We start from the raw sequence: 27,077 nt of genomic DNA on the forward strand, positions 1-27,077 counted from the left end.
AGAATCGAGGGTGAAGGTAAAGCAATGATAGTTTTGAGTCTTGATTCTCTGTAATCCAGAGTGTGATTGCTCTTATCGACGGTTACATGAGAGAGAAGATGCTTTGTATCGTCGGCGGATGCTTTCTCCAGAGAAAGATGATGATTTGGAAGAAACCTAGATAAGTTAGGGTCACTTTAGTCATTTACCCATTAATGAATGTAGTATTTATAAAAATGTCCTTTGATCGGTGGTAAAGTTGAATAGTGGTACCAAAAAAAATGTATAAGTAAAATTTTCCCTATAATTAAGGCTATAAAATTAAAATTTAATTACAGTTAGTAAATAAAATTTAAAAGGAAACTGACCTAGCTAGCAAGCTTGACAAAGTCAAGTTCAAAATCAACTCATGAAAATAAAACAAGACTCACAAACTGACAATTTTAATGCATTACAAGAAATCAGTTAAATCAACAAAAATAAATGCCAGTAGTAATTAACAATCATTGGGATTACATAACGATGTGTCTAACAGACTTGAGGTATAAACAAAAGAAGAAACAAAACTAAGTTCTTATCATACATAGTACACATGCTTTATTTTTGCACTTTTCTGTTTACTTTTATATACAAATGTATCTAAGGGGAATGGAAGATCCGAGGAACTTCAGTTATGTTTCACTCCTACATTCGTCGAAAAAGAAGTTAAGAGGTCAAATTTTCCTGATTTTTATGTCATGAGTTTTTGTTTTCCGGATTTAAATGTTAATGGAGAAATAGAGCCGAGACCGAGGGGATGGATGATAGGGGATGATGAAGAAGAAAATCAGTTAAAGACAAGACAGAAGTGAAGGTGAGTTTCTGAGGGACCCGTTTAATGTGTTTGAAAAGTCGTGACGGTAACATGTTGAAACAGAAGATATCATCGTAGCTGTAACATGTTGAACGAGCTGGTTCGAGAGTGATGTGTTGTTGTATTGTGTACCTTGAAAGAAGAAGATTCAAAAACAATAATGGAGATGCGGGGTATCGATCCCCGTACCTCTCGCATGCTAAGCGAGCGCTCTACCATCTGAGCTACATCCCCAATTGTTATGTACTGACAAATTGACATTTAAAACACTTTCAAGAAAATCAAACTGGGTCAACCTCCAAACTTTTTGGTTTCTTAAAAACATTTACTATACCGACAAAATCGTACATGTAATAATGTAATTAATATTATAGTCTCCCTATTGGTTTGTTTGTCGGAAAAAAGTAAAATCACCGATTAATTAGATCTGGAGAAGGCAGTTTTTGGTTGGGAGTTAACGTAAATAAAATCCAAAATACAGTTTTAAATATAAAATAAAATAAATAAACTCAAAAACCAGGAACTATTACTTTTCGCCGAAGAAGAAGATTCCCTCTCTAACCTACGTCGATAAATCTACGAGGGAGCTTGACCTTGAGCAACAGAGAGAGATGGGTTTCTTCTCGTTTCTTGGAAGAGTTCTCTTCGCTTCTCTTTTCATCCTCTCCGCTTGGCAAATGTAAGTTTTATCATTTATCCTCTGTTCTCGCGTTGCTCTGTGTTGGATAGATCTAATCTGGAATTGAAAGGCTTTGTATGCTCTTTCGAAATCGAATACTTATCTGAATAAAACCATCTTATGTTTCGATCTGGATCTTATGCTATAATTGATTTGTACATGGAGCTTGAATACATTTTATCAAATATTAGTTGAATCTCAGGTCTTGGTGACTTCTTGATATGTTTTCTTTGTGTACTTTTGTTAGGTTCAATGACTTTGGAGTTGATGGTGGTCCTGCAGCTACAGAGCTGGCTCCAAAGCTTCATCTGGCCAAGTCACATCTATCTTCTAGGTTAGGTGTAACTTTGCCTAGCGTAGAGGTATTTATGATGTTTTTTGCTCTCTGGCTATCTATCTCTATGTGTGTGTTTTGTATGACGTGGAGAATGATTTGTATTTAGGTAAAACAAGTCGTTGCTGCTATAATTGCATTAAAAGGAGTTGGAGGCTTACTCTTTGTTATCGGAAACATCTTCGGTGCTTATCTTCTGGTTAGGTTTCCTCTCTTTCGTCACGTACATGTTCACAAATAAGTGATTTAAGACTTTCTACCCTTTATGTTTCTCATTTATTCTGTTTCTGTTAGGCTGTCTACCTTGCGGTTTTCAGTCCTATTCTGTATGATTTCTACAACTACGGACCTGAGGAGCGTCATTTCTCTCTATTGTTGACTGAGTTCTTGCAGGTCTGTCCTGAATTGTTTTTGTCAGTTGTCTTAATTTCAAGAATCTGGACAAATGATTAAGATATAAATTCAACACTCCTTTTGTTATTGCAGAGCGTTGCACTCTTTGGAGCATTACTCTTCTTTATTGGAATGAAGAACTCAACACCCACTAAGAGGAATCTGAAGAGGACTCCTAAGCCCAAAGCTGCTTAGTATCTTTTTTTTTTTATGTAACTTTTGTTCGGACAAAATCGCTTCTTAGCACTTTGGTTTTCTTTTTGTTGTGTGATTCTTAGATTGGCTCATGATATCATATTAGTATCTTTTACTTGATTTGATTATTGGGAATTCTTGGAGTTTTCATTTGCCAAAACTTGAACCATGCTGCATGCAGCAATGGAGAACAATTTCAAGATCTTGCAAATTCAAATCAACTAAAGTAAAGGCATATAAATTAACAAATAATGTAGCTCGAGTAATGGCATATAAAGAACTAGCATGGGAATTAGTCTCTTGGTAGATTTGATTGGTTAGAGATATTCCTGTTGAGTGGAGAATGTTGGGAATGTCAATCTGTTATATTTACTCTAGTTAAAGTCGTAACGTCGAGATTCAACAGTCATATAATATTAGGTGATTATAATGTTTTGCTAGAAAACGCTTATAGTCTATGAATTGAGAATTCATTACTAATATTATATGATCCTGCAGGTCACACACCTAAGCAAACTGGATCATTAATATATATTAGGTTCATACTAAATATTATATGTGATATAATATATGTATATATATTCACATACGTGATGTGAGTATAAAAGAGGGTCACATTACTTTGAAATAATAATGATGGTCATTATTATTAAAAGAGCAAAGTTAAGTATGGGCTGAGCCCATAGGCAAACCTAATTGATTTAGGTTACGTGTATATATACCAAACACATATCATGATATGTGCATGTTTTTCTCTCGGCCGCAACTTAATTATATAGACGAAGTGTTCGTGAGTTCTTGAGAGAAGTCTCAACGGTAATAGCATCCCGCATCGATCCAATTTGTATGTGTGTGGATACCAGTAAAGACACGACGTTTGGAGTGCTAGAAATCTCGATTCGGTTTATTCATCCTTCCCCGGTAAAACTTCTAAGTATATTTGAAACTCTAAGATCTAGATTTATTTAGTATTTGCATGAGATCTAGGCAAACTAAATTCGTAGGTTGATTTATAAATCGTTATAAACCGGTATGAATTCCAACAGTGGTATCAGAACCATGTTGCTTAATACTGAAATCAGATCTTATTTAGTCTATAATTTGGTATAGATAAATAATCTTATAGTTTCAACGATAATTAAATTAGCGTAGTTATCAATTTCGCAGAAGCGTAATCTGATTCGTGCGTAAGAACAATATGTTGTTAAAATAACCATTAAGCGTTAGTGCTTCTCTTTATTGAAAGATGCATGGTTATTTGTTAATTCATAATAGTTTTGTTTGATGTGATCAATCCAATTATTATAATTAACCGATTAAGAATATCTAGATATATGTGTTGTCATGTGATGATCTTGTTCATGTTGTATAGAAGTTGCATGTTGCATACATATAATTTCAAGAGGCAATCGTATTATTGTAATACTTGAATGCGTGTTTATAAATTAACCTAAAACACATATGAGATGTGTATATATCAATTGAACCAACGATTGGTTTAGGTTGTTTAATACAATTGGTTTGGTCGTTTGATCAGATTTTAATTAGTTTAAATTCTACACTAATCTAATAGAATAGAAAATCCTAATATGAATAATTAATTATTTTAATTAGATTAAATTAATTTACTTATTTAATTCAATTAAAATACATATAGGATATGTATTAGTTATATTTATATTTATATTAGATATAAATTTAAAATATAAGTTAAAATTGAATTAAAATTTGTTCCTCAACTAATTTCAAGTACTTTTGATGTCTACTAATCTTATCAACTATCAAGGCTTATTTCGTTGTAAGATGGGCTTGCCAAAGCAAGATGTATGTAATTACATGAGTGAGGTAGATGGTAACAGTTACCATATGAATATAAGATTGGTTTACTTGACGAGACTATCAAAACGGTTTTGGGCTTAGAGACATAGGTTGGATAAGACATAAGATGTCATCTGACAACCAAAAATTATATTTGATATAATTAGCAAAGTGTTGCTTACCTAAATAGCTAAACATTCGGGCGATGAGCCAAAGCTTACTCGAATTTTAGTGAAATATGGATCTTGGATTATTATATTCATTTGAGGAAATTTTTTGAATATAATAAGAGTTTTCTTAATTGTTGAGATTTCTGTAATTCCTGAACATCATATTAATATTCGCTATTCTTCTATTCCAGCAATGTTAACTCCTCACAACTCATTTTCATTCCAATATGCCCTTAAGAAGGACAAATTGAATGGATCAAATTTCCTCCAATGGTATCAAACCTGAGAATTGTTCTCAAACAAGAGTTTAAACCCTACTTGGAAGATCTGAAAAAGAAAAGACTTTTCAAACATCGTCTACAGGTATTTATGTTATGAAGTAAATGTTACTACTTTTGGTTCTACTTCATGGGTATTTGATACCGGCTGTGGTGCTCATATTTGTACGAATATGAATGGCTTAAGCAACAGTAGAATTTTGGAGAAAGGTCAAGTGAACCTACGAGTGGAAAATGAAGCAAGAGTTGATGCATTAGCCGTGGGAACATTTCACTTGTCTTTACCTTTAGGCTTGGTTTTAGAACTTAAGAATTGCCACTATGTACCTGCAATAAGTAGGAATATTATTTTCATTCCTTGTTTGGATTTGGAAGGATTTCAGTTTTCGATCAAAAACAAGTGTTGTTCCTTTGATCGTAATGATATCTTTTATGGTAGCGGTCATTAGAGAATGGACTTTATATTCAAGACCAAAGCGTGCCTGTCTATAATATCAGTACCAAAAGATTCAAGTCTAACGACACGAATCAGACTTTCCTTTGGCATTGTCGTTTGGGCCACATAAATGAGAACGCATTCAAAAGATTCATAGTGATGGACTTTTGAGCTCATTTGATTATGAATCATATGAAAAATGTGAATCTTGTTTATTTGGTAAAATGGCTAAGGCTCCTTTTACTGGACACGGTGAAAGAGCCAAAGACTTGTTGGAACTTATACATACTGATGTATGTGGACCAATGAGTATACATGCCAGAGGAAACTATCAGTACTTCATTACATTTACTGACGACTTCAGTAGATATGGTTATGTTTATCTAATGAAACATAATTCTGAATTTTTTGAAAAGTTCAAAGAATTTCAGAATGAAGTACAAAATCAGCTTGACAAGAAAATAAAAGCTCTTCGATATGATCGAGGTGGAGAATATTTGAGTCAAGCATTTAATGATCATCTGAGAGAATGTGGAATTGTTTCACAACTCACTCCTCCAGGAACACCACAATGGAATGGTGTGTCCGAAAGGATAAATCGAACTTTATTAGGTATGGTTCGATCTATGATGAGTCATGCAGATCTTCCACCATTTTTTTGAGGATACGCTCTAGAAACGTCTGCGTTTACGCTGAACAGATGTCCATCAAAATCAATTGAAAAGACTCCATATGATACGTGGATTGGAAAGGTTCCAAATTTGTCGTTTCTGAAAATTTGGGGTTCTGATGCTTATGTCAAACGTATGTTTACAGATAAGCTTGGACATAAATCTGATAAATGCTTCTTCGTTGGTTATCCCAAAGAAACCAAAGGTTATTACTTTTACAACTCCACTGAGAACAAAGTGTTTGTTGCTCGTAGTAGCGTTTTTTTTTTGAGAGAGAGTTTCTTTCTAAGAAGAAGAATGAGAGTAAAGTACAACTCGAAGAAGTTCGAGAAACACAGAAAAATGTTTCATCCTCTCAGGAAGATGATCAATTAGATTTACGAAGAGTTGTAGAATCTACACCTGTGGAACCTGAGGTACGTAGGTCCGAAAGGACACGTCACGAACCTGTTAGAATGGGGTTTGGGTGACAGATCATCATGATCTATTGATAATAGAGAGTTATGAACATACGTCCTTTGAGGAAGCTATGATGGGCCGAGACTCCGATAAATGGCGAGAAGCCGCAGAATCCGAAATGGACTCCATGTCAGTAAACAAAGTGTGGACTTTGGTTGATTTACCTGATGGTGTTAAAACCATTGAGTGTAAATGGATTTTCAAGAAGAAAACTGACATGGATGGTAATATACGGATATACAAAGCTAGATTGGTGGCTAAAGGTTACAAACAAATTCATGGTATTGACTTTGATGAAACCTATTCACCAGTTGCAATGCTTAAGTCCATTCAGATTCTCCTAGCAATTGCCGCTCATTATGACTATGAGATTTGGAAAATGGATGTGAAAACAACTTTCCTTAATGGAAATCTCGAAGAGGATGTGTGCATGACACAACCTGAAAGTTTCACAGTCCCTTGAAGTGATGGGAAAGTATGCAAGCTTCAACGTTCCATTTATGGTTTGAAGCAAGCATCTCGGAGCTGGAATCTTCGTTTTAATGAGGTTATCAAAGAGTTTGATTTCATTAGAAATGAAGAAGAACCTTGTGTTTACAAGAAGACTAGTGGGAGCGCAGTTGTTTTCTTAGTGTTGCATGTAGACGACATACCTCTCATTGGAAATGACGTTTCTATGCTTAATTCTGTAAAGACTTGGCTTGGAGGTTGTTTCTCAATGAAAGACATGGGAGAAGCTGCATATATTCTTGGAATAAGAATCTATAGAGATAGATTAAATAAGACTATTGGATTATGTCAAGATACTTATATCGATAAGGTTTTGCATAGATTCAAGATGCATGATTCCAAGAAAGGCTTCTTGCCGATGTCCCATGGCATAACTCTCAGCAAGACTCAGTGTCCGTCGACACATGATGAGCGAGAGCGCATAAGTAGAATCCCATATGCTTCTGGTCTAGGATCTATCATGTATGCCATGCTCTGTACTCGTCCAGATGTTGCATGTGCTTTGAGCATGACGAGTCGATACCAATCTGATCCAGGTGAAAGTCACTGGACAGCATTCAAGACTCAAGACTATCCTCAAGTATTTGAGAAATACTAAGGATAAGTTCTTGGTCTATGGAGGAAGTGATCAACTTGTTGTGAGTTGTTACACTGATGCCAGCTTTCAGACGGACAAAGATGATTTCCGATCAAAATCTGGTTTCATCTTTTGTCTTAATGGAGGAGCAGTGAGTTGGAAGAGTTCCAAGCAAAGCACCGTAGCAGACTCAACAACTGAAGATGAATACATCGCTGCTTCTGAAGCAGCAAAGGAAGCTTTTTGGATTCAGAAGTTCATTGATGAACTGGGTGTGGTTCCGAGTATTTCCCAGTGGATCTCTATTGTGACAACAATGGAGCCATCGTACAGGCGAAGAAACCTAGATCCCACCAAAAATCCAAACACATTCAAAGGAGATATCATATCATTTGTGATATCGTCGATAGAGGAGATGTGAAGATTAGTAGAGTCTCAACGGATGCAAATGTTGCTGATCCATTGACCAAACCTCTTTCACGACCTAAGCATGAGAGTCATACTACTGCTATAGGCATAAAGTTTCTTAAGATGTGATCTTGATTCTAGTGGGAGATTTTTCTTTTATGATATGATGTTCAGGTTTACATACATTTGGTTATGTTTTAAAATTAAAGAAATTGTTTCAGATTTATTTTATTATTGGATAATTAAATAAAAGTCTCAAAATGATTTATATCATTCCTATAGGTCATCAAGTACGTGACTTGATCATGAAACCCTTTATGTGAGAGATGTTATAATTATTGAGGTCTCTAGTCAAGGTTGTTAACTTGGAACATTAACAACCGAGTTTGACTAGTATGTGAGGTGATTGATGACTAAGTTTCATGGAGTCATTCAATATGTGGTATTGAAGTCAATCACATGGATATGTGTTAGAGAACACATGATCGGACTGACCCGCTATGAGAACTCTACAAGATTGTTATATGAGTGTCATAAGAGTTTCTCATTAAGACTATAGAGTATAGTCCTTAGACCTGAGTTCATCATGATTCTTTACTTGTGGATTAGTTCACTTTGACCTTGTCAAACGTCAGCCGTAACTGGTGATTATAAAGGCATTGATTAGGTGTTCTATGAAGTTTGTAAGGAACATGGATGGAGCAAGATGGGATTTGTCCCTCCCATATAACGGGAGATAAATATCTTTGGGCCTATCAAAGATTTGATACTGAGAAATGCATGGCCGTGCTCAAACGAGGTGAATGTCAGTTGTTTGTTTTATCAGTAAAAATCAGAGTTCGATAAAAATAATTTAGCTTAATAAGGATGACACTAGTTCTTGCCTTATGCTAAGATCGAGATATAGAGACAAAGGGATTATGAGAATAGATGATTCCAGTACAAGTGGGAGATGGTTGGGAATGTCCTGAAATCTGTTGTACTTGCTCTAGTTAAAGTCGTAACGTCGAGATTCGACCGTCATATAATATTAGGTGATTATAATGTTTTGCTATAAACCACTTATAGTCTATGAATTGAGAATTCATTACTAATATTATATGATCCTACAGGGTCACACAACTAAGCAAACTGGATCATTAATATAGATTAGGTTCATACTAAATATTATATATGATATAATATATGTATATATATTCACATACGTGATGTGAGTATAAAGTGATGTGAGTATAAAAGAGGGTCACATTACTTTGAAATAATAATGATGGTCATTATTATTAAAAGAGCAAAGTTAACTATGGGCTGAGCCCATAGGCAAACCTAATTGTTTTAGGTTACGTGTATATATACCAAACACATATTATGATATGTGCAGGTTTTTCCCTCGGCTGCAACTTAATTATATAGACAAAGTGTTCGTGAGTTCTTGAGAGAAGTCTCAACGGTATTAGCATCCCGTATCGATCCAGTTTGTGTGCGTGTGGATACCAGTAAAGACACGACGTTTGGAGTGCTAGAAATCTCGATTTGGTTTATTCATCCTTCCGCTGTAAAATTTCCAGGTATATTTGAAACCCTAAGATCTAGATTTATTTCAGTATTTGCATGAGATCTAGGCAAACTAAATTCATAGGTTGAATTATAAATCGTTATAAACCGGTATGAATTCCAACGGGAGAAGCTGAGATGATGTTGAAAGCCTATGCATCGAATCCAGCTCTCTTCAAACGTTTACATCGGCAAGAATGTATGTTACTAATGTGAAAATGGAAATCATGTGGAAGTTGTGTAAGCATTTGTTGTAAAAAGAACACATTTGCTTTGCTAATGATGTGATCAAAGTAAGACAATTTCCATTTCGAGCGCTTTATAAAAATGTGAACTTATAAAAAGAACTAGAATATTGTTGGTTACCAATGTGAAAATGGAAATCATGTGGAAGTTGTGTATGCATTTGTGATAAAAAGAACACATTTTACTTTGTTAGTGATGTGATCAAAGTACAATTCCCAATTCGAACGTTTTCAAAAAATGTGAACTTATAAAAAGAACTATAATATTGTTAGTTACTAATGTGAAAATGGAAATCATGTGGAAGTTGTGTATGCATTTGTGATAAAAAGAACACATTTACTTTGCTAATAATGTGATCAAAGTAAGACTATTTACATTTCGAACGTTTAAAAAAAAAATTGTGAACTTAAAAAAAGAACTAGAATATCGTTGGTTATGTTAGTTTTGTCCCACATCGTGAGTACGAGAGAGACGAGGCAGAGAAATGCTCGTATATAAATGAGATGGGCCTGGACGATGAAAAAATAAAAAGGGTTGGATGGCTATTTATGCCACGCTCAGCCTAAGATTAAAAGGGTGAGTGCTGTATGGCACAATCAAGACATATGGCCGACATTATTTCTGGAAACCACTATAGGGTTGGCTCGCTCGGCCGACCCTCCAATTCTTTTTATTACAAATTGTTTTTTTTACTGGGAGCGCTATTGACGAACTTATATAGGTTTTGAAATTACTTTGAATTTAATATTTAAAATTACTTTTTTGCATCTATAAGCAGAAACACCTAATACATTTTTGAGTTGATTCAATAAAGTTCAATTTTTGTTTTGTATCATGTATGCTTATCATTACAAAATATAAAGTTAAATGGACTTAATAAAAGCATATATGGGCTAATAATACGTGCTTAAGTAGTAACTAGATTCTGATCCGTGTGCCCGCACGAGTGTTTTATTTAACTTTTTATATTGTTCAAAATTTTCATACATGGTTGATTGTATATATTTTAACCACCTAACAATATTTAATATAATTTTATAGTTAATATGAATCAGTTTCGTGATTGTTTTAAATTGTCATTTGTTTTAGTTGTTTATAAATATATATACCTTGATGGGTTAGAATCGATGTAGATATATAACAATAATGGTGAATTATCAATTTGTTTATATATATTATTTATTTATTATGATAATTCATTATTTATGTTGAATATACATTTTTAGTTCTTAATAGATTAGATAAATAGGTATTAGACATGTATAATTGTTAATTTAACATGTAGTATTGTTTAGAATGTTTATATATAACTCTTTAGAATGTCTTTTTGGGATATTATGTCTACTTAATTCGGAATTAGTTTTTTATTTTGTGTTTTTCATAATAGTGAGTTTTGAGTACAGCTGTCACACCCGTCTATTACTTAACAAAGATGACATATTAATCATATTGTCTTTACCTGAAAAATATTTAAAAGATCAATATAAATTGCTAAGGATCCAATAAAAAATCTTATAAAACCGTATTAAAACAAATAGAAAACTCTTTAAACAACGTTATCAAGTCTTAAAAAGAAACTAGCTTTTGATCCGCGCGCCCGCGCGGATGCATGTCCGATGTAATCAAATGTTTTTCGTAGTTTTAAAATCATTCATGTTAGTGTTTCATATGTTATTGAGTTTTGACATTAGTGTATCTTGTTTATTTTGTTTAGTGTACATTTATAAAGTATGAGGTTTTATTCTTCTTATGTTGTAATAATTTTGTTTTGCTTGGTAAACTAAACATAAAGTGTATAATATTAGAGGATTTAGTTGAGGTTTAATAGTTTTATTAAAGAAGAAAAATTAAATTTTGTGATTTATATCATATTTTTAAGTTTTGTTTATATAGGTTTTAGTAAAAATAAATATGATAGCAACTATAAACCAATTGGAAAAGTAACCACAAAAATATATATATCTCTCGTAATTATATTAACAAAGCATAATTGGATGAATTGATTTGAGCCATTTGGTTGTGATATTTAAATTAGTATCATTTGTAACTCAAACAATAGTGGACCTAAAAAACAAATGAAAGCCCATTGAATTTTTTTTCCGGGAAGAAAACAGAAACCATCTGCCTTCTATGTGTTTTTTTCCCGTAGAAACTTTGGGAACTTCTACCGATCTCTTCGTCGGTGCTATCTGTTGTTCTAGCGAGATCTACAGACACGCCTATGATTGTTTCACAAAAAGGATTTCTGAAGATAGATCTACTCATTACTATGGCAGATCATGGCATACAGGTTTAATCGTGTTCCTATTCCTCGAACTTTGTTTGTTTCGATTATTTGTCCTAATTTCTATTATGTGTAATGATTTTGTAAACACGATCTAAGGTTTGGAAGACGAAGACCCTTCTCTCTGATAGATAGAGGCCGTAGCGTGTATAATCAAGTCTTCAAACCTCGTCGAAGTAAACGATGAGTAATTACTAACAGAAGGTCGTCTTTGTTCGTGTTTATTCAAAGGTAATTCTAATCTATAATTTTAAGTTTAATAACAGATGTCCGCTTCTGTTGACTGTCTCAGTTCTGATAAATTGGCTAATTTTGAGAGTTTTAATTCATGATCTCGCACTTTAGATTACTAATTTAGACCAACTACTGTTTATGGATAGAAACAGAAGGACATGGGAGAGAAGGATTTATAGAAAAGCCCAGGGAGAGTGATGGTGTCGGATAGAGATGATCATCAATTGTAAAATGACATAGCAAAGGGAAGGCACAATGATCATTTAGTGGAAAGTATCAAGTACCAGTAGTGAAGATGAAAAAGAAGACAACAACCAAGACATGACAACAGACTTACTACACGGTTAGTAATCACTTCTCTATTGTAACTAATTACTAATGTGAAAGAAAAGTAGGACTGTCTAGAAAACATGTTTAGATTAGAGAACCCCGGAATGTCTTGGTTGTTATTATGCAGGATATAGTACTTGATAAATATTAAAGGGATCATGCTTACGGTTAGAAAGGGCAGAATAATAGTTTCAGCCATTTAATATAAGGGCTAGGAATTTATTTACCCATTGGTCTGCTAAAACCATCTCAAAGGTATCTCCAAAAGGGGTATTCTGCCTCCACGAATGTAAGCACTTAACTTGACCTCGCCAGTTATTCTTGAAAGGCCTGAGTTTTGTGAGAGGATGGAAAGTTGTAATTGCAGACATTTTTGGAGGATTTGCTTTGAATGATACGATGTTGAAGCTATAGAGGAAGAGGTATATATACGTAGTAAGTAAAGGGCTGAAACTCACGCATAGTAAGTAATACCTAAGATTTTGTTAGTTGTGATTTTTTTTGTATTAAATAGCGGATCAAAGTCTATATGATTTTATTCCAAGATTGATCCGTTTGTTAGTTGCTTATAGAATATAGGTTTTGAGATATTAGATTGTTTACGGCAAGATTTGTTACAAAAATTGATATCGAATTTTATGATAGTTGCTTAAATATAGGAATATATTATGGAAACAAATTATTTATAGGTTAATAATAAATGTTTGACGTGATTTGGACGATTAGAAACTTAAAAAAGTATTTTCTGGTAGTTTTTTGATATCGAATTTGCTTAAATATATGGATATATTTTGTAAGGTAAGTTGTTTTGGCAAATAATAAATGATTAGTTTTGATTTTCACTTTTCACATATATTGAAAAAATCATATTCTATTCTGTAAGTTAATATTGAACCGGAATTACATGATTTATACGGGTTTATTGATATAAACTATGATCGTTTGGTATGACATATATTTGTATCTGTCTAATAAACTGGTTTTGATTCTGCAGACCAAAACTACTAATCTGATGCACTGACGTAAGGGAGTATGACAATGATATACACCGGTATGAAATAGCGGTATGAAATAGGTAAACAGCAATTGTATTTTTATTGTTTTGTGATGTAGATGTTTAGTAATGGTTTGTAATAGATGGTTTAGTAGTAAGATAAAACGTCTGTGTTTAATGTAATGCATAGAACGATATGTTAGGAAGTGGTAGGATGTGGTTTAATTTAATGGTACGATACGTAAGGAAACATGTTTCTCGGTTTAATAATAAACGTATTTCTCGGTTTAGTAGAGGATGAAACTCTAAGTTTAATGTCAGTGGCATTCTGTGGTAATATTTGAGGAAAACTAAGGGGGAAATACAAAATGTACTCCTGTTTTAATAGTTTAGATGACATAATGAAAATCAAGTAATCCAAAAACACAACACCACACTGAGAACTATTCTTGAATTTCTTCAAACTCACCTGAAAAGAAAAAACAACACCACACAAGACAATAAATCCATTGAGGCTATATGTTCCTTTAAAGCCATGTGCCCATATAGTTAAACACCATCACTAGACAACATGTCCATTCAGATTATACTACTGCTCAGGCTTTGTGCCCAGTAGGCTAAATGGACCCGGTCCTTCCTATGGCCAGTCGCCCTAGCTCAGGCTTTGTTTTTATACGCAGCCGAATTTTCCTTCTCTTCTTGATAATTTCACTAATTATCTTGCTAGATTCAGTGATCCAAACTACGAGTAGTCCCTTTAAAACCTGTTGAAGTAGACAGATGATTACATCGTTGTATGGCAAGAAAAAATGGTTTAGCTCTTGTGGCAGGCAGATGAGACATACTTAAAACTTAGAGAAAAGTCAAAGTACGTATATTGTCCTTGTGCTTTATATCCGAACCCTTTAGCCAAAATTTCCACCTATCTTTTGATCTTGTTGATAATGTATAACTCACTAGCCTCAAACGGATGATAAGTGGCTGAATGAGCGAGAACTATATATGTAAATGAAGCCACCTTTAGGATAAAAAAGTGCAAGTTCTATCGTTTTTAACGTGTGTACTCCTGGTAAAAACGTAAAATTAAGATCTCAGTATGACGGTATCAAAGGATAAAAAGAAATATAATCAGTATCCACCAGCCGGAATTTAAATCCGGGTCTGGGGTAGTAATTAAGCGAATCAAAGTACCCGAGTTGCTATCAAATAATGACTCGTCTCCAGCTTGTCTTTTGCGTAGCTGTCCAATTAAGAAATATGGTATATAATTATTATTTTTTTTGGCAACATGTATATAATTAATTAAACTACTATGTATTCCATAATTCTGTAACATTTTTTTATCTTTGATATATTTTAGAAGTATCATAACGCGTTTCAATCTCTATACACGTTTTCCTTTTTGTTTATCAATCCTAGTGATTTTTTTTGTAGTAAAAAAAGTAGTCCGTCTTAAATTCATATTTGGTCTTGTACCGATCAAATTGCTATAAAACGTTGGGCTATTACAAGACAAACACAAAAGGAATGCTTATAAATAAAAAAACAAATACGACTGATTTCAAACCACTCCCTTGCCTTTTAATTGTCATCTTTTCGTAACTATGCGGACTAATTGGAGAGTTTAGTTGAGGTTTATTTGGATTCCAGCTATTTGGATTAATCTGAAGATTGACTTATTTAGGTTTTATGTGATTTCTAATCAAATCTTTCGTTATGTCTCTTTCCATGCTTTCATGCTCGTAATTTTTTTATACGAGTATTGTAAACAAACCTAATAGAAGCGAAAGTAAATGTTGTTTTTTTTGTGGTAAATAGGTAAATATTTGGTTTGCTAACAAGAAGATAACAAGTTTAAGCTAATTGCTAAATCGCAAGTAACAAAATATTTTTTGTGTGATTAGTGATTTACTAGAGAATTATATGGAGTACCATAATTCATTGCACACTGATAGTCTTATTCACCTGGAAGTGTTGCAATGGTCGTCTAGTGGTATTTTGATTTGAAACAAAGCATAAACTCAGTTTTCCCTTGAATTCGAATTTTCAAGGAATACCGTCACTTCTATTGTATTAGGCAACTGATTTTGGGATGTGGTCCAGGTGTTCTAATATAATGTGTTGCCTTTTAACTGGCTACACACCCTCGCTCGAGATGAGTCCGATCTGTTTTGGCTGCATATTTCATCGATCTCTCCAAAGAAGGTTCGAGCGGTAAACTCCTTGCTAGCTTCGTAGCAATATTTTTTAAAATTATGATGAAATACTGGCTAATCACATTGCTAATGCTATCACACTGCTTTGCTTCTTGGAATTAGCTATATAAACTTGCTATTATTGGCAAGTCAATAATCTATCATAGGATACGTTATATAATCTTGCTAATAATATTTGCATGAGAGGAAAACAACCATATACGGTATTAGTTACGAAAAGAAATCGACATAAAACTGATATATACATTTTTGGATACTGTACATTAATATACCATGATAGGAAAAGCCAAATCATGTCTACCAAACATAAAAATACAACACCAAAAGTATAATTATCTCTATATATATATAACCATCTTTATATGTACCCAACACATTTGACTGCTCTTTCATCTTTAAACTTGCCTCAAGATCCTAGCTTTAGGGTTTCAACATTTCTTCAGAAATATCTCTCTGCCGACTGAAGCAACATATGCAAAATATGGAGTGTGATAGATCATCGTCGTCCACATCATCAGAAAGCGGGGCCGTTCTTCATCATCTTACTACATCGTCCACCGTGACGAGGCGAATGTACGAGTGCACTTTCTGCAAAAGAGGTTTCACGAACGCACAAGCTTTGGGTGGTCACATGAACATCCATCGACGTGACCGTCTCAACAAGGCGGCCAAGCAGCAAAACGACGCTGACGTAGCACTCTCCAGTGCTCGAAGATGTTTCCACGTGGCATCATCTGATCGTGGAGGCTACAAGCAAGTTGAATCCGTCGTGTTGAGGGCGACCACGAACTTGAGCTTACGAATCGGCTCGATGGTTACAAGGAGAGAAAACGTGGTCGTTGAAGGAGATGAAATCGATTTGGAGCTACGTCTTGGCTTATGAGATCATCAACCACTACATCAATATTTGTGTAATACCTTTTTGGATTATTATATGGTTTTCGGGGTTGATATATATATGTAAGCTAGGGAGCATATGAGGAGTTCATTATATGTCAAGGTAAGATATTTTTGGGAGTTATCTAATTATGCATGTTTTGTGATCAATCATTGAGATATATTACATCTTTAATCTTTAAATTGTATGTCACAAATATTAGTTTCGCTGAAAAAGATCAGATCTATCCCACAACAAAATGATCGAACTATATACTACAAATACCAGCGTAGTGATTTTTGTCTTTTGATATAAAACTCTTTGCTACGGAAAATTTTAAAAAAAAACTAATCATATTATTAATCGAGAACAAGATTAGGTGAAAACGTTATAACTTAAGTAACTAAAATGTAACATATCTAAGATGACATATATGATGAGTCAAATATGATTTAATTCCATATAACAGCCGGCTATAGAAACTTGCTTACATGGCTTATACAACATTAGCTTAACTAGACTAGTTTTAATTATCACAAGTTTAAATCAAGTTGTTCTCCTAATCAAAACTTGCTAGATTATTATGCTTTCGAATTCTTGTTTGAAATCATATTATTAATTTTGATGTATATTCTAAACATATTCATAGTATTTGGTATTATTTAGGGTTTATGCTACATTTATGGTTTGGATATACAGTTTTAATTCGATCTAATTCAGTTGTTTTTTTTCAATTTTATATTATCACTTTGAAACCATACATTAACATTTATAACAATTTCTTAATACTATAATTTACTATTATATTTTATATTTAGGGTTTAAGATTGAAAAACATGCAGGGTTTAGTTTTTAGGGTATAGGGTTTTGCCTTCAAAACTAAAGTATGATACACGATATACTTTGTTGTATGATTAAAATATTTTGTAATAGGATAATATTTGATTGATTGATAACTACGTAAAATGTGATATTTTAATTTTTATATTGTTTTTAAAAATTACACTTCCTATAATTTCTGATTACCGAAATAATCGCACCCATGTAGGGCCGGTTCAACACGGTTAGGGGTTCTATGGCAAAAAAAAAAAATTATCCTCTAAAATTTAAATATAGATAATGTTTAAAATAATTTTAAAATTTAATCAGTAATATTTTGAATGTGCACATACGTGCGGATATATGTTTGCATGTCATGAATTCACCACCATATCCTTTTAGACTAATCTATTTTATTTTCATACAAAGCTTTTAATCAGTAATCTTTTAAATTTCAAAATATTTTTAAAATTTAATCAGTAAAATACATTTAATAAAAATTTTAAAGAATAGTCCAAATTAAAAAATCATACATGAAAGAAGTCATAAATTCTATTTTAATAGAATAGACTAGATTTGAACCCGCACGTACGTGCAGATATATGTTTATTTATAAAATAATATTTAAACTATAAAATAAGTTATAAAGAAATATATCATATCAATTTTAAATATATATTATTATTTTGAAAATTTTATATTTGTTGAATTTCTTTTTTTTGATGAAATTGTACTAATCATATATTAATCATTTATTTTGTTAATTTATTTTAAAATGCAACATCATATTAATAGCTTAATTGTAAACATTAGTTTTACATGAATTATTACAAATTTATTAATTTTTGTTTAAAAATTTTTATTCTCGAAATTTTTGTATGTGACCAAATTAAATTATTTAATATTATATTTTAGAATATTATTTTATTTTAGTGTATTATATTTCAGTTTGGTGTTTTTAGTTTTATTATGAAAACCAAACATAAAAACTTACAACCAATAAATTATTATTTATTTTGTTTAAAAAAAGTTAATATGATAATTTCAAAAATAATTGGGGTGTACTATTTAATTTTAAAATTAATTAGTGAAATATATATAAAATTTGGTAGATTAAATATGATAAACAATAAGAAAATATCATAATGAAAATATATTTGGCTTTTCTTAGGAATGTTATTGTTTAGATGTATATTGTTTATTTTTTATGTTAGGAAAATATCATATATGAGTAAATTTAGGATATTTAGTTAAGTTTCTAATTAATGGTATAATAAAGATTTTTGTACAGTAGATAAAAAATAAGATCATAAATTAATAGATTAGATATATCATTTTTTTGGTGTAAATGTTAAAGATGATTAGATATATCATTAAGTTGAAGACGAACATAATAGTTATAGTATTTGTAGTAATACCAAATTATTTACCATTTTACGTTACAACATTTTAAATAGATATTGATATTGTAAATGGGTGGCTCACTGATTCAGACTGAATCATACCATAGAAACAAAACTTAAAAGTAGAGAACCGATCGTTTGTAACGATCGGTTCATCTCCTGACAATAGTTTAAAGGTATTTAAATTTGGGTCATATATTGTGGTATATTTTCAAACTAATTTATTCTGCAGCACTAAATACATTTATTTTGGAGCCGACTGGATAGCCGATAGAATTTATTAAAAAAAAAAAAGAATATTGTTACTTTTCTTTTCGACAAAGCAGAAAGTCAATACAAAAGGAACTCAGTAGTCTTCGATACGCGAAGCTTCTGCGAGAACGAGGAGCTTCCATTCAGTTTCTTGGAGTCTTCTCTCCACTCTCTCTTCCACCTCCTCTCCTCGTATCTGCCAAAATATTTTATCTTGTTTAGTTATAAATTTCTTTCTGCATATTAAAAATATAACAATTAAAATGTATTGTGTATTCACTATATATTTTCCTATAATTATCAACCATGCTACTAATTAATTTAATATTTTCATTTAATGTTTCTTAAAAATGTACAACTTATTAATATTAATTATTAAAAGTATTTTTTTTTTTTGAAAACCTATATTTGTGGAAACCGATTTTTTAATCGTTCTTTTAGGAATAGATGAAATATTTTTTTTCTGAACACCTTCCATTATATGTGTTTATATAATAGTGGTATTAATCCGCGTTGCATAAGCTTTTCTTCTTCTTTTGTTGGATTGTTATTATAGATAGTATTGAAAACAATATGTTTTATCAAAAAGAAGAAAAGACAAGCTCATAAAGCGATATGTTATGAATATTTTCTGAAACTTCACCTATAAAGGTTAAATAATTTACGGTTTTCTTGGAGTCATTATGCGTTATTTGATGAATATTAATTTTCACTTTTTGAATTAGAAGTGTACTAAATATATTTCATTTCATCTATGTATGTATAGTCTGATGAGTCGATAGTAATGTAGGATATGATTTAATTTAGGAAGGAATTTAGTAGTTCTAAAATATCAACCACTAATAAATTTAGGGTACGATTGAAAAGCAGTTTGAGCGAGAATGTGTTAGCGATAATTTTTTTCCTCTCAGTTTAACTTATATTCTACCAATCAGGTGGAAGTGATTTTTATCTCATTTACTCACGTCACTATTTGGCAAGAGGTATATATGTCACTTTTTTTCCTCGTTGTTTTTGTAGTTGAAAACAAATTATGTTTGATTTTTATTTTATTTTATATTTGTTTCTCCAGCAACTTTCTACCTATTTACTCTAATTTAATTACCCTGGGTTGCTCCAAAATTAATCAATCACACTCTCAGTAGTATTGGCTTCACAATATTTATAACTAGGCAACTTACTATTTAATTGAAGATACTTTTTCTGATATTTTCTTAGACGACCGTCACTTCAACCTACAAAGCAAATTTTCACATAACTATTGATATACCAGCACTATATACGGTGGTGTACATGTATATCATAGCGATAGAAACGTGAACTGAATTATACCTAATCGCAGTATATTTTTGGTTTCTACATGTTTTGTAATCATACAAACCTAAATATTATTTAAGGCTACTAGCTCAATTAGAAAAGTATAACAGGGAAAATGTAGAGATCTCCAAAATCTCAATATCAATAATAATAATAACTAGATCTCGACCCGCACAACCGCGCAGATTTTTGTTTTCATTTATTTTTATATAAATATTTTGTTTTCAATTCTAAATTGGTATATATTATAATATATGTGTCTATCAATTTTTAAAACATAATAAGTTTACGGTATATTTTTTTTATCGAATAAATTATTTTAAACTTTCACATGTATTTGTATCTTTTTCTATATATATATTTTCGGATTATTATTTCATTATTAAAATCGTAACTATATATATAAAGATTAGTAAAATATTATTTTATTGTCATACTCAAAGATATTGTAACATTTCACAAATTTAGAATTTTTTTTAAAAATTAAACTTTTCGCTTCATAGATTTATATTATCGAGTAAATAATTAAACATTTTATTGATAGCCCAATAAATCCAATGAATCATCTATTGTTTAAATCCAGTTATTGATAACCCAATAAAAATTTCTGGTAGGCCCAAAATTTAAATGATAAGATTAGAGATTAAATGTAAAATGATTTTCTAGGAATAAGTCCATTAGATCCATTTTTTTAAAAATCACACATGAATCAAAGTTGTGACTTCTGTTTTAATATATAATAGTCCAAAAACCTTGGAAAAAAAATGAAATGGACATATACCTGAGTCTCAATGTTCATGGTTGCAGAGAATTCGTGAGGAGAGAAATTGGCTTGGACCGTTTTGAGTTTTGTCCCCATTGATTTAAGACATTGAAGAATTTCTACCATTGAATCGATCCCAGACAAGGGTTCTTGTAGACTAAACCTAGTCTTTGTTCCAGTCATTTTATCATGATCCGTTGCTGATTTTGCCTCCAACACATTCATTCTTCTCTCCAGTTCTTTCTTATATTCGTCTAATTTCCCAATTTGATCGACCGCTTTTTCAACAATCGAATTTTTGTCATTCTGAAACAATTTTTCACAGTTATATATTAATTAATAATATAGATTAATAATAACTATAATGATTAGTTACTCGAAGTCGTTAAGAATCAAAATATAAGAAAAAATCATTGAGAAAAATAAGCTTCATTTGAATTTAATATACAAAATTAAGCGATGTACCTTAGTGGCAAATGGTAATAGAGAATGCAGAGCTAAGTAACTCTGTTTTTGTTTCATTCTTCTCGTCCTCTCTTTCATCATATGTTGTCGGCATCTCTCCTTCTCCGGCGCTAACGCATTTTTCTTCTCTTCCCAAATCTTTCTCAAAAGATTCAACATTCTTTTGTTCACGTTCACCGACGATGAAGAAGATACCATCGTCTGCTCCGTGTCCGTCACGTATGACCTAAAAGCGCTTCTGTTTAGTACACTTACGGTATTGTCAGCGTTGCCGGAGACATCACCGGCGATCAGATCCCAGAATATGTCTTCTTCTTCGCAAATGGAATCTAGAAAGAAGTTATCCATCTTTCTCTCACTTTCTCACTGCTTTAAGGATCTCGAGTTGTGGTTTGATGTTGTGCGTTTCGTGTGTGGTTTATATATATGTTATTATTTAAACACGTGGGGTTGGGCCATTGTTGATTTAACACATGGGAGAACCATATTCAGCACATGGTCAATGCATCGTTCCAACTTTCTTGTTTATATTGGTGACGTATGAGGATAATTCTAGACAAAGTCAATCGACGTAGGAAACAGAGAAACAGATAGCCATAGGCCCATTGAAAGTCAAGTGAGGTATCTTGGCAACAATATTTCTTTTGACGTGTCTTTACGTTTGAATAGGATAGGAAAGTTCCCGTGTGTGAACGACTTGACTATAAAATTCGATTCGTTTTTTTTTTTTTTTTCCATCTAGTAATTTATTAAGGGACTAAGCCCAAACGGACCCAACAGCAAAACAAAAGCCCAAACGAAAAGGGCCAACCTAAAAAAGGAAAAACAATGGGCGAAGCCCAACCCGTTAACGAAACGGCGCCAAACCCTCCACGCGTCCAGAAAACGCGTTTGGAAGCCCACGTGTTGAAACCCACCCCTTTCGAGAACACGCGTCACCTGGTCACACCACCGTGACCGGCACCGAGAAAACATCGCCGGCGAAGACGAAACCACCTATAGTTTCGACGGAGCACGCCGGAAACTGAGACCATCTCACCCATCTGTTTCGCCTAGACTCTTCAACGGAGAGCTACATCGAGACTAACTCGAGATCTCCTATAGAACCATCGAAACCACCGCTAATCGAAGAACCGCATCCAACACATCCTCCTTCACCACTTGGGACCAAGGGTATCAAATCGACATCAATCGAATCACAACTGCGAGATTCAAGAGTCAATTGAGCCAAAGAAGTACAGAAGGTCTTGATCGGACATAATCGGAATAAGCTGGAGAAAGCGAAAAACAACCATCTCTCGGAAAAACAAAAGCCGGCGAAGAAGAACTGGAGAAGCTTCTTCTTCCCATAGACAGAGCCCGATGACCGGGAAACAACTTTACCGGAGAAAATCCGGCGAACCAAACCCATAGCTTTCTCTCTCATCTGTGTCGGATATGAACGAGAGAACAGAGCTGAGAGAGTGGAGAGTTTTTACGATTCGATTCGTTTATTTCAGGAGGAGCTATCATTTCTCTATTTTTATTCAAAGAAAGTAACAAAGTGTTTTTTTTTCCTCTCTAAATTGTATTGGAATGCTTTTCTCCAATTCCCTTTACGCGAACCCTTTTCTTGTCTAATAAAGAAATATGTCTCGGACCCTACCTCTACTAATGAATATTTATGGCTAATGATCCTTACTAACAGCGTTCCACCAAAAAGGGGAATGCTGGGAATGCTTTGGCTACCGTTGATGTGTGAAAGTGCTAATAAACTGAATTGAGAACAATAAGAAAGCCAAAAAAAATAACCCTACTGCCGACCGTCTTTGCTCTTTCTTAAAATGTGTTTGGTGTTATTTCTAACAGGTGTCAATCAGGCACTTAACATCGTTTAGGACAAAGAGGGAAAGATTATTAATCATGTAACACCATAACTGTTCACAGTTAATGAATTTTCCACATCCGCTCATTCTACCAATCAAATGCGATGGATGATACGCATATCAACTCTTTTAAACTAGGGGTGGGTGCAAGACGGATACTTGTTTTTTTACGTATACTTGATACTTGGCTTGCCTTTATCGGCAACGAATACTTGTTATTTCGAGTACTTGTCCAAAAATATGTTATTTGTAAGTTACTTGCGTTATTCGATTACTTGATACTTACAAGTATTTATTAATTACTTGGATATATTTCCAAGTTTCTAAAAATTACTTGATAGATAATATTTAACGAAAGAAGGTTATGAAAGTTTGTTTCATTTACTCGACTTGGTAAAAACACGAGAGTTATTCTAAATAAAATATTTTCACCTAATATAAAAAAAGAAGAAGATGAAATTCTATAAGAAAGTATTGTTTACTTTTTACAACAAAGAAATATTTGTTTAGAGCTTTGGTTTTTATGGTTTAGTTATCATTTTTTTAGTCGTAAAACAAGTAACAAGTAATATCAAGGCGAGTCGTAACTTTTTTGTAATACTTGTTACTTGCCTTGTACTTGCAAGTAGCAAAACTCAATGACTTGATACTTGACTTGACAACAATGAGTACTTGAAAAAACAAGGCGAATACGGGTCAAGTAGCGGGTATAAAGCAAGTAACGAGTATTCGTGCCCAATCCTATTTTAAACCTTTAAACATACACTACCATATGCCACAAACCATGAGATTTCAAATCTGTTCTACTGAAGTTTCAGTGAGATTCATATGAAGGTCATGGCTCATGCATACTATGTAATAGCCCTACTAGTACGACTCTGCTATGGTCAACAAGCTCTTGTGTAGAGATTTACGTTATACCAAGTCGCTAAACTTAGGTAAATGACAATGGTAGAAATACACTTTTTTTACCAACTTGAGCAGTTGGATTTATGCTTAACCAACTTAATTGAGAATCCATACACGCCGTCGTGTCTGTATTGTATTTGAACAAAGGTCTTCCTTCACTCCAAGTTATGGGGTTATCTCTGATTTATGAGACTGTTAGTTATGTGACTGAGAGTGTCAAACGTGACCCATATTTGTAAATCAAAAGCGAAGCCAAAAGGCTACATCAATCATACACTAGAACGATTTGAGTACATAGCCTATTACACGACTTCAAAGGCCAAAAATAGATTTCGAAGATTACATTAGTGGATGAGTGCCTTGCATGATGAAAGAAGAACACTGGCTACTTTGGACTGCTAGTGTGCATGGGCCTTACACATGAAATCTAAATGGGGCCTAAGAAACGAAATCAGAAAATCCGAAAACTTGATTTGAAGCCGAATGGATATCAGGATGCCCATGCTAAATACCATAGAAGATTTGGTTTAACATTAAACAGAAAACACTAGTGTAATCTGGAAAATTCTTAAAAACATCAAAAATTGTGATCTTCATAGATAGAACATGAACCGAGGGTAAAGCGAGAAGTTTGGAGTCAACCTAAAATACGATGAATCTTCTTGGTTATATATCTGAACCATGAAGTGAACCGGATCAAACCATCATATAACCATCTAATAACATCTCTAGTTTAATACTCTTTCGCTCAGTTAACTGTAAGAAATGCTATAATTGAAGAAGCAGTTTCTTGATCGAAACCAGATGAGATTTGCGGTGATTTTCAAGCAACTGTTGTAATCCATTTCCTTAATACCCCTTTTTCATACTGATGTCAAATAATGAACTGCATGAATAATGCCGAACCAGCATTCGGTTTTTGATTTTTTTTCATCGATGACATGAAAGAAGAACAAAAGACATGTTTTATTAGTGACAGCCATATATAAGTTCCGCCTTCACCAATTTGTTCTCACTTCTATATCGTTCTTCCTTCTAAGTGATACAATGGAACAAAACCCCACATATTCTAATATCTTTAGTGGTCACAACTTCTAAAGAAACGCAAAGAACATAGTCACGTTCATATATGCAACATTTTTTAAATTGCTCAGATTCAAATGTATCTCTAAGATATTCTAATATCTTTAGTGGTCACAACTTCTAAAGAAACGCAAAGAACATAATCACATAAGAGGTCGAGTTGTAGTACTTAGGGATTGAATCCACAGAGAGCTATGGCACACAAAAAATCTAATAGTTATATTATTAAGCTAGGCTAATAGGTATTAAAGCAATAAATAGAATAAATTTCAGGGCGAACAAGGTAGTTGTTCTTATGAGACTGAGAGTTTGTTTGATGGAAGGATGGCTACTAGACTTAAGGTTCCATTCAGGTTATTAGAACTCTAATCTATAAATGCTAAGGATTGATTCTAGAACTCGATATCTAATGCAAAAGACAACCAACTCTCACTGTGAGTCTAATCTATTGACTAAGTTCAGTGTTTCAGCACTCGCATGTCAACACGGATCGAGCATCGATCGATGCTATGGTATGAGCGTCGATCGATGCTATGGTGTGAGCGTCGATCGATGCTATGGTGTGAGCGTCGATCGATGCTACGGTATGAGCGTCGATCGATGCTACGGTATGAGCGTCGATCGATGCTACGGTATGAGCGTCGATCGATGCTACGGTATGAGCGTCGATCGATGCTACGGTATGAGCGTCGATCGATGCTACGGTATGAGCGTCGATCGATGCTACGGTATGAGCGTCGATCGATGCTACGGTATGAGCGTCGATCGATGCTGCCTTAGGCAAGCGTTATCGATCTGATCGATTATGTTCAACTAGATTCCTAGACCAACGCTAGTATGCGCCTAGGTATCTAATCCAGCAGGATTCGGGTTTCGTTAATTGATTACACTCTCCTGCCTCTCAATTGTCCTATGATTCTAGGTTCAAGCAATTAGTCACACTCTCGTGGTTTTCCAACTACTCTAGATCCTAGTATTACAAGCTACCCTGGTGTAGAGATCTATAGATATCCTAACAATCATATAATTCAGAAGTTCATTCAAAACCCTAGAAATTCTTAAACCTAGCAGGTGGATCTACTCATGCATGATGTTTGTCACATAAATCATAGATGAAATTGCAATAGAATAAAATATAAAAACCAAAGGAGTTCCAGGAGGACTCTGAAGGAGTTCCTCATTTCTCTCCTAACGTAGAACTATGAATTAAAGAAAGCGTAGCCGTCAACAATGGCTTAAAAAACACATAAATAGGGTTTTAGGCCGTCCAAGGGTATTCTGGTAATTTGTGGTTGCTTCTGGGCTTCAGTCGGTCATAAAATATGCTCGGACCATATTATGGCATCACCGTCGATCGACACCAAGGGTGCACCGTCGATCGACAGTCCTTCATCTACTCGACAGCTTCCTCTTGCGAGGTAGATTGACAACTCTTCAGTAAAACGGACATAACTTCTGCTACAGGATGCTGGTTGACCTCAAACCGGTGGCATTGGAAAGCTAACTCAAAGCTATATCTTGTGTGAAAATATGGGCTCAATCTAATGATGTGAAAGTCTCCATCCATAGCTAAACATCTGACGTGTATGTGCAATTTTGCGCATCAAAAAGCTCCAAGAGATTCCAAAATCATCACTTTCCTCCAAATCGTTCCTGAACCTGTAAATACTCTAAATAGACTTTATATCGTAGTAAATATATATTAAAAC

The 27,077-nt window shown here is 33.4% G+C and overlaps 3 protein-coding genes and 2 non-coding genes across 7 annotated transcripts; 3 read left to right on the forward strand and 2 right to left on the reverse strand.

The window, feature by feature from the left end:
• Positions 1-993: 993 nt before the first annotated feature.
• On the reverse strand, positions 994-1,066 carry TRNAA-AGC. Its single transcript has one exon. It is a non-coding gene; the product is annotated as a tRNA-Ala (tRNA).
• Positions 1,067-1,243: 177 nt separating this feature from the next.
• Positions 1,244-2,553, forward strand: LOC106439139. The gene is made up of 5 exons (XM_048767544.1): positions 1,244-1,511; positions 1,759-1,873; positions 1,955-2,044; positions 2,140-2,238; positions 2,332-2,553. The coding sequence occupies exons 1-5, from the start codon at positions 1,444-1,446 to the stop codon at positions 2,431-2,433; spliced, it is 474 nt and encodes a 157-aa protein (XP_048623501.1). The 5' UTR covers positions 1,244-1,443; the 3' UTR covers positions 2,434-2,553.
• Positions 2,554-10,083: 7,530 nt separating this feature from the next.
• LOC125593746 lies at positions 10,084-10,220 on the forward strand. Its single transcript, XR_007329640.1, has one exon. It is a non-coding gene; the product is annotated as a U11 spliceosomal RNA (small nuclear RNA).
• A 4,488-nt stretch (positions 10,221-14,708) lies between these two features.
• On the forward strand, positions 14,709-16,651 carry LOC106364334 (transcriptional regulator TAC1-like). Its single transcript, XM_013803937.3, has one exon. The coding sequence runs from the start codon at positions 16,088-16,090 to the stop codon at positions 16,496-16,498; it is 411 nt and encodes a 136-aa protein (XP_013659391.1). The 5' UTR covers positions 14,709-16,087; the 3' UTR covers positions 16,499-16,651.
• Positions 16,652-18,891: 2,240 nt separating this feature from the next.
• Positions 18,892-21,915, reverse strand: LOC106364335 (transcription factor bHLH92). Of its 3 annotated transcripts, XM_013803939.3 has the most exons (4): positions 21,512-21,915; positions 21,065-21,352; positions 20,148-20,201; positions 18,892-19,162 (listed from the first exon to the last, which is right to left on the reverse strand). In XM_013803939.3, the coding sequence occupies exons 1-3, from the start codon at positions 21,857-21,859 to the stop codon at positions 20,181-20,183; spliced, it is 657 nt and encodes a 218-aa protein (XP_013659393.1). In that variant the 5' UTR covers positions 21,860-21,915; the 3' UTR covers positions 18,892-19,162; positions 20,148-20,180. The 3 variants fall into 3 exon arrangements, 2 of the variants coding, with proteins under 2 accessions (XP_013659393.1, XP_013659392.1); XM_013803938.3 differs by lacking the exon at positions 20,148-20,201; XR_007328393.1 differs by having other exon boundaries at positions 18,979-19,162; positions 20,148-21,352.
• Between the last annotated feature and the right edge of the window lie 5,162 nt (positions 21,916-27,077).

Source organism: Brassica napus, chromosome C9 (assembly GCF_020379485.1).
Source record: "Brassica napus cultivar Da-Ae chromosome C9, Da-Ae, whole genome shotgun sequence".
Taxonomy (NCBI): domain Eukaryota; kingdom Viridiplantae; phylum Streptophyta; class Magnoliopsida; order Brassicales; family Brassicaceae; genus Brassica; species Brassica napus.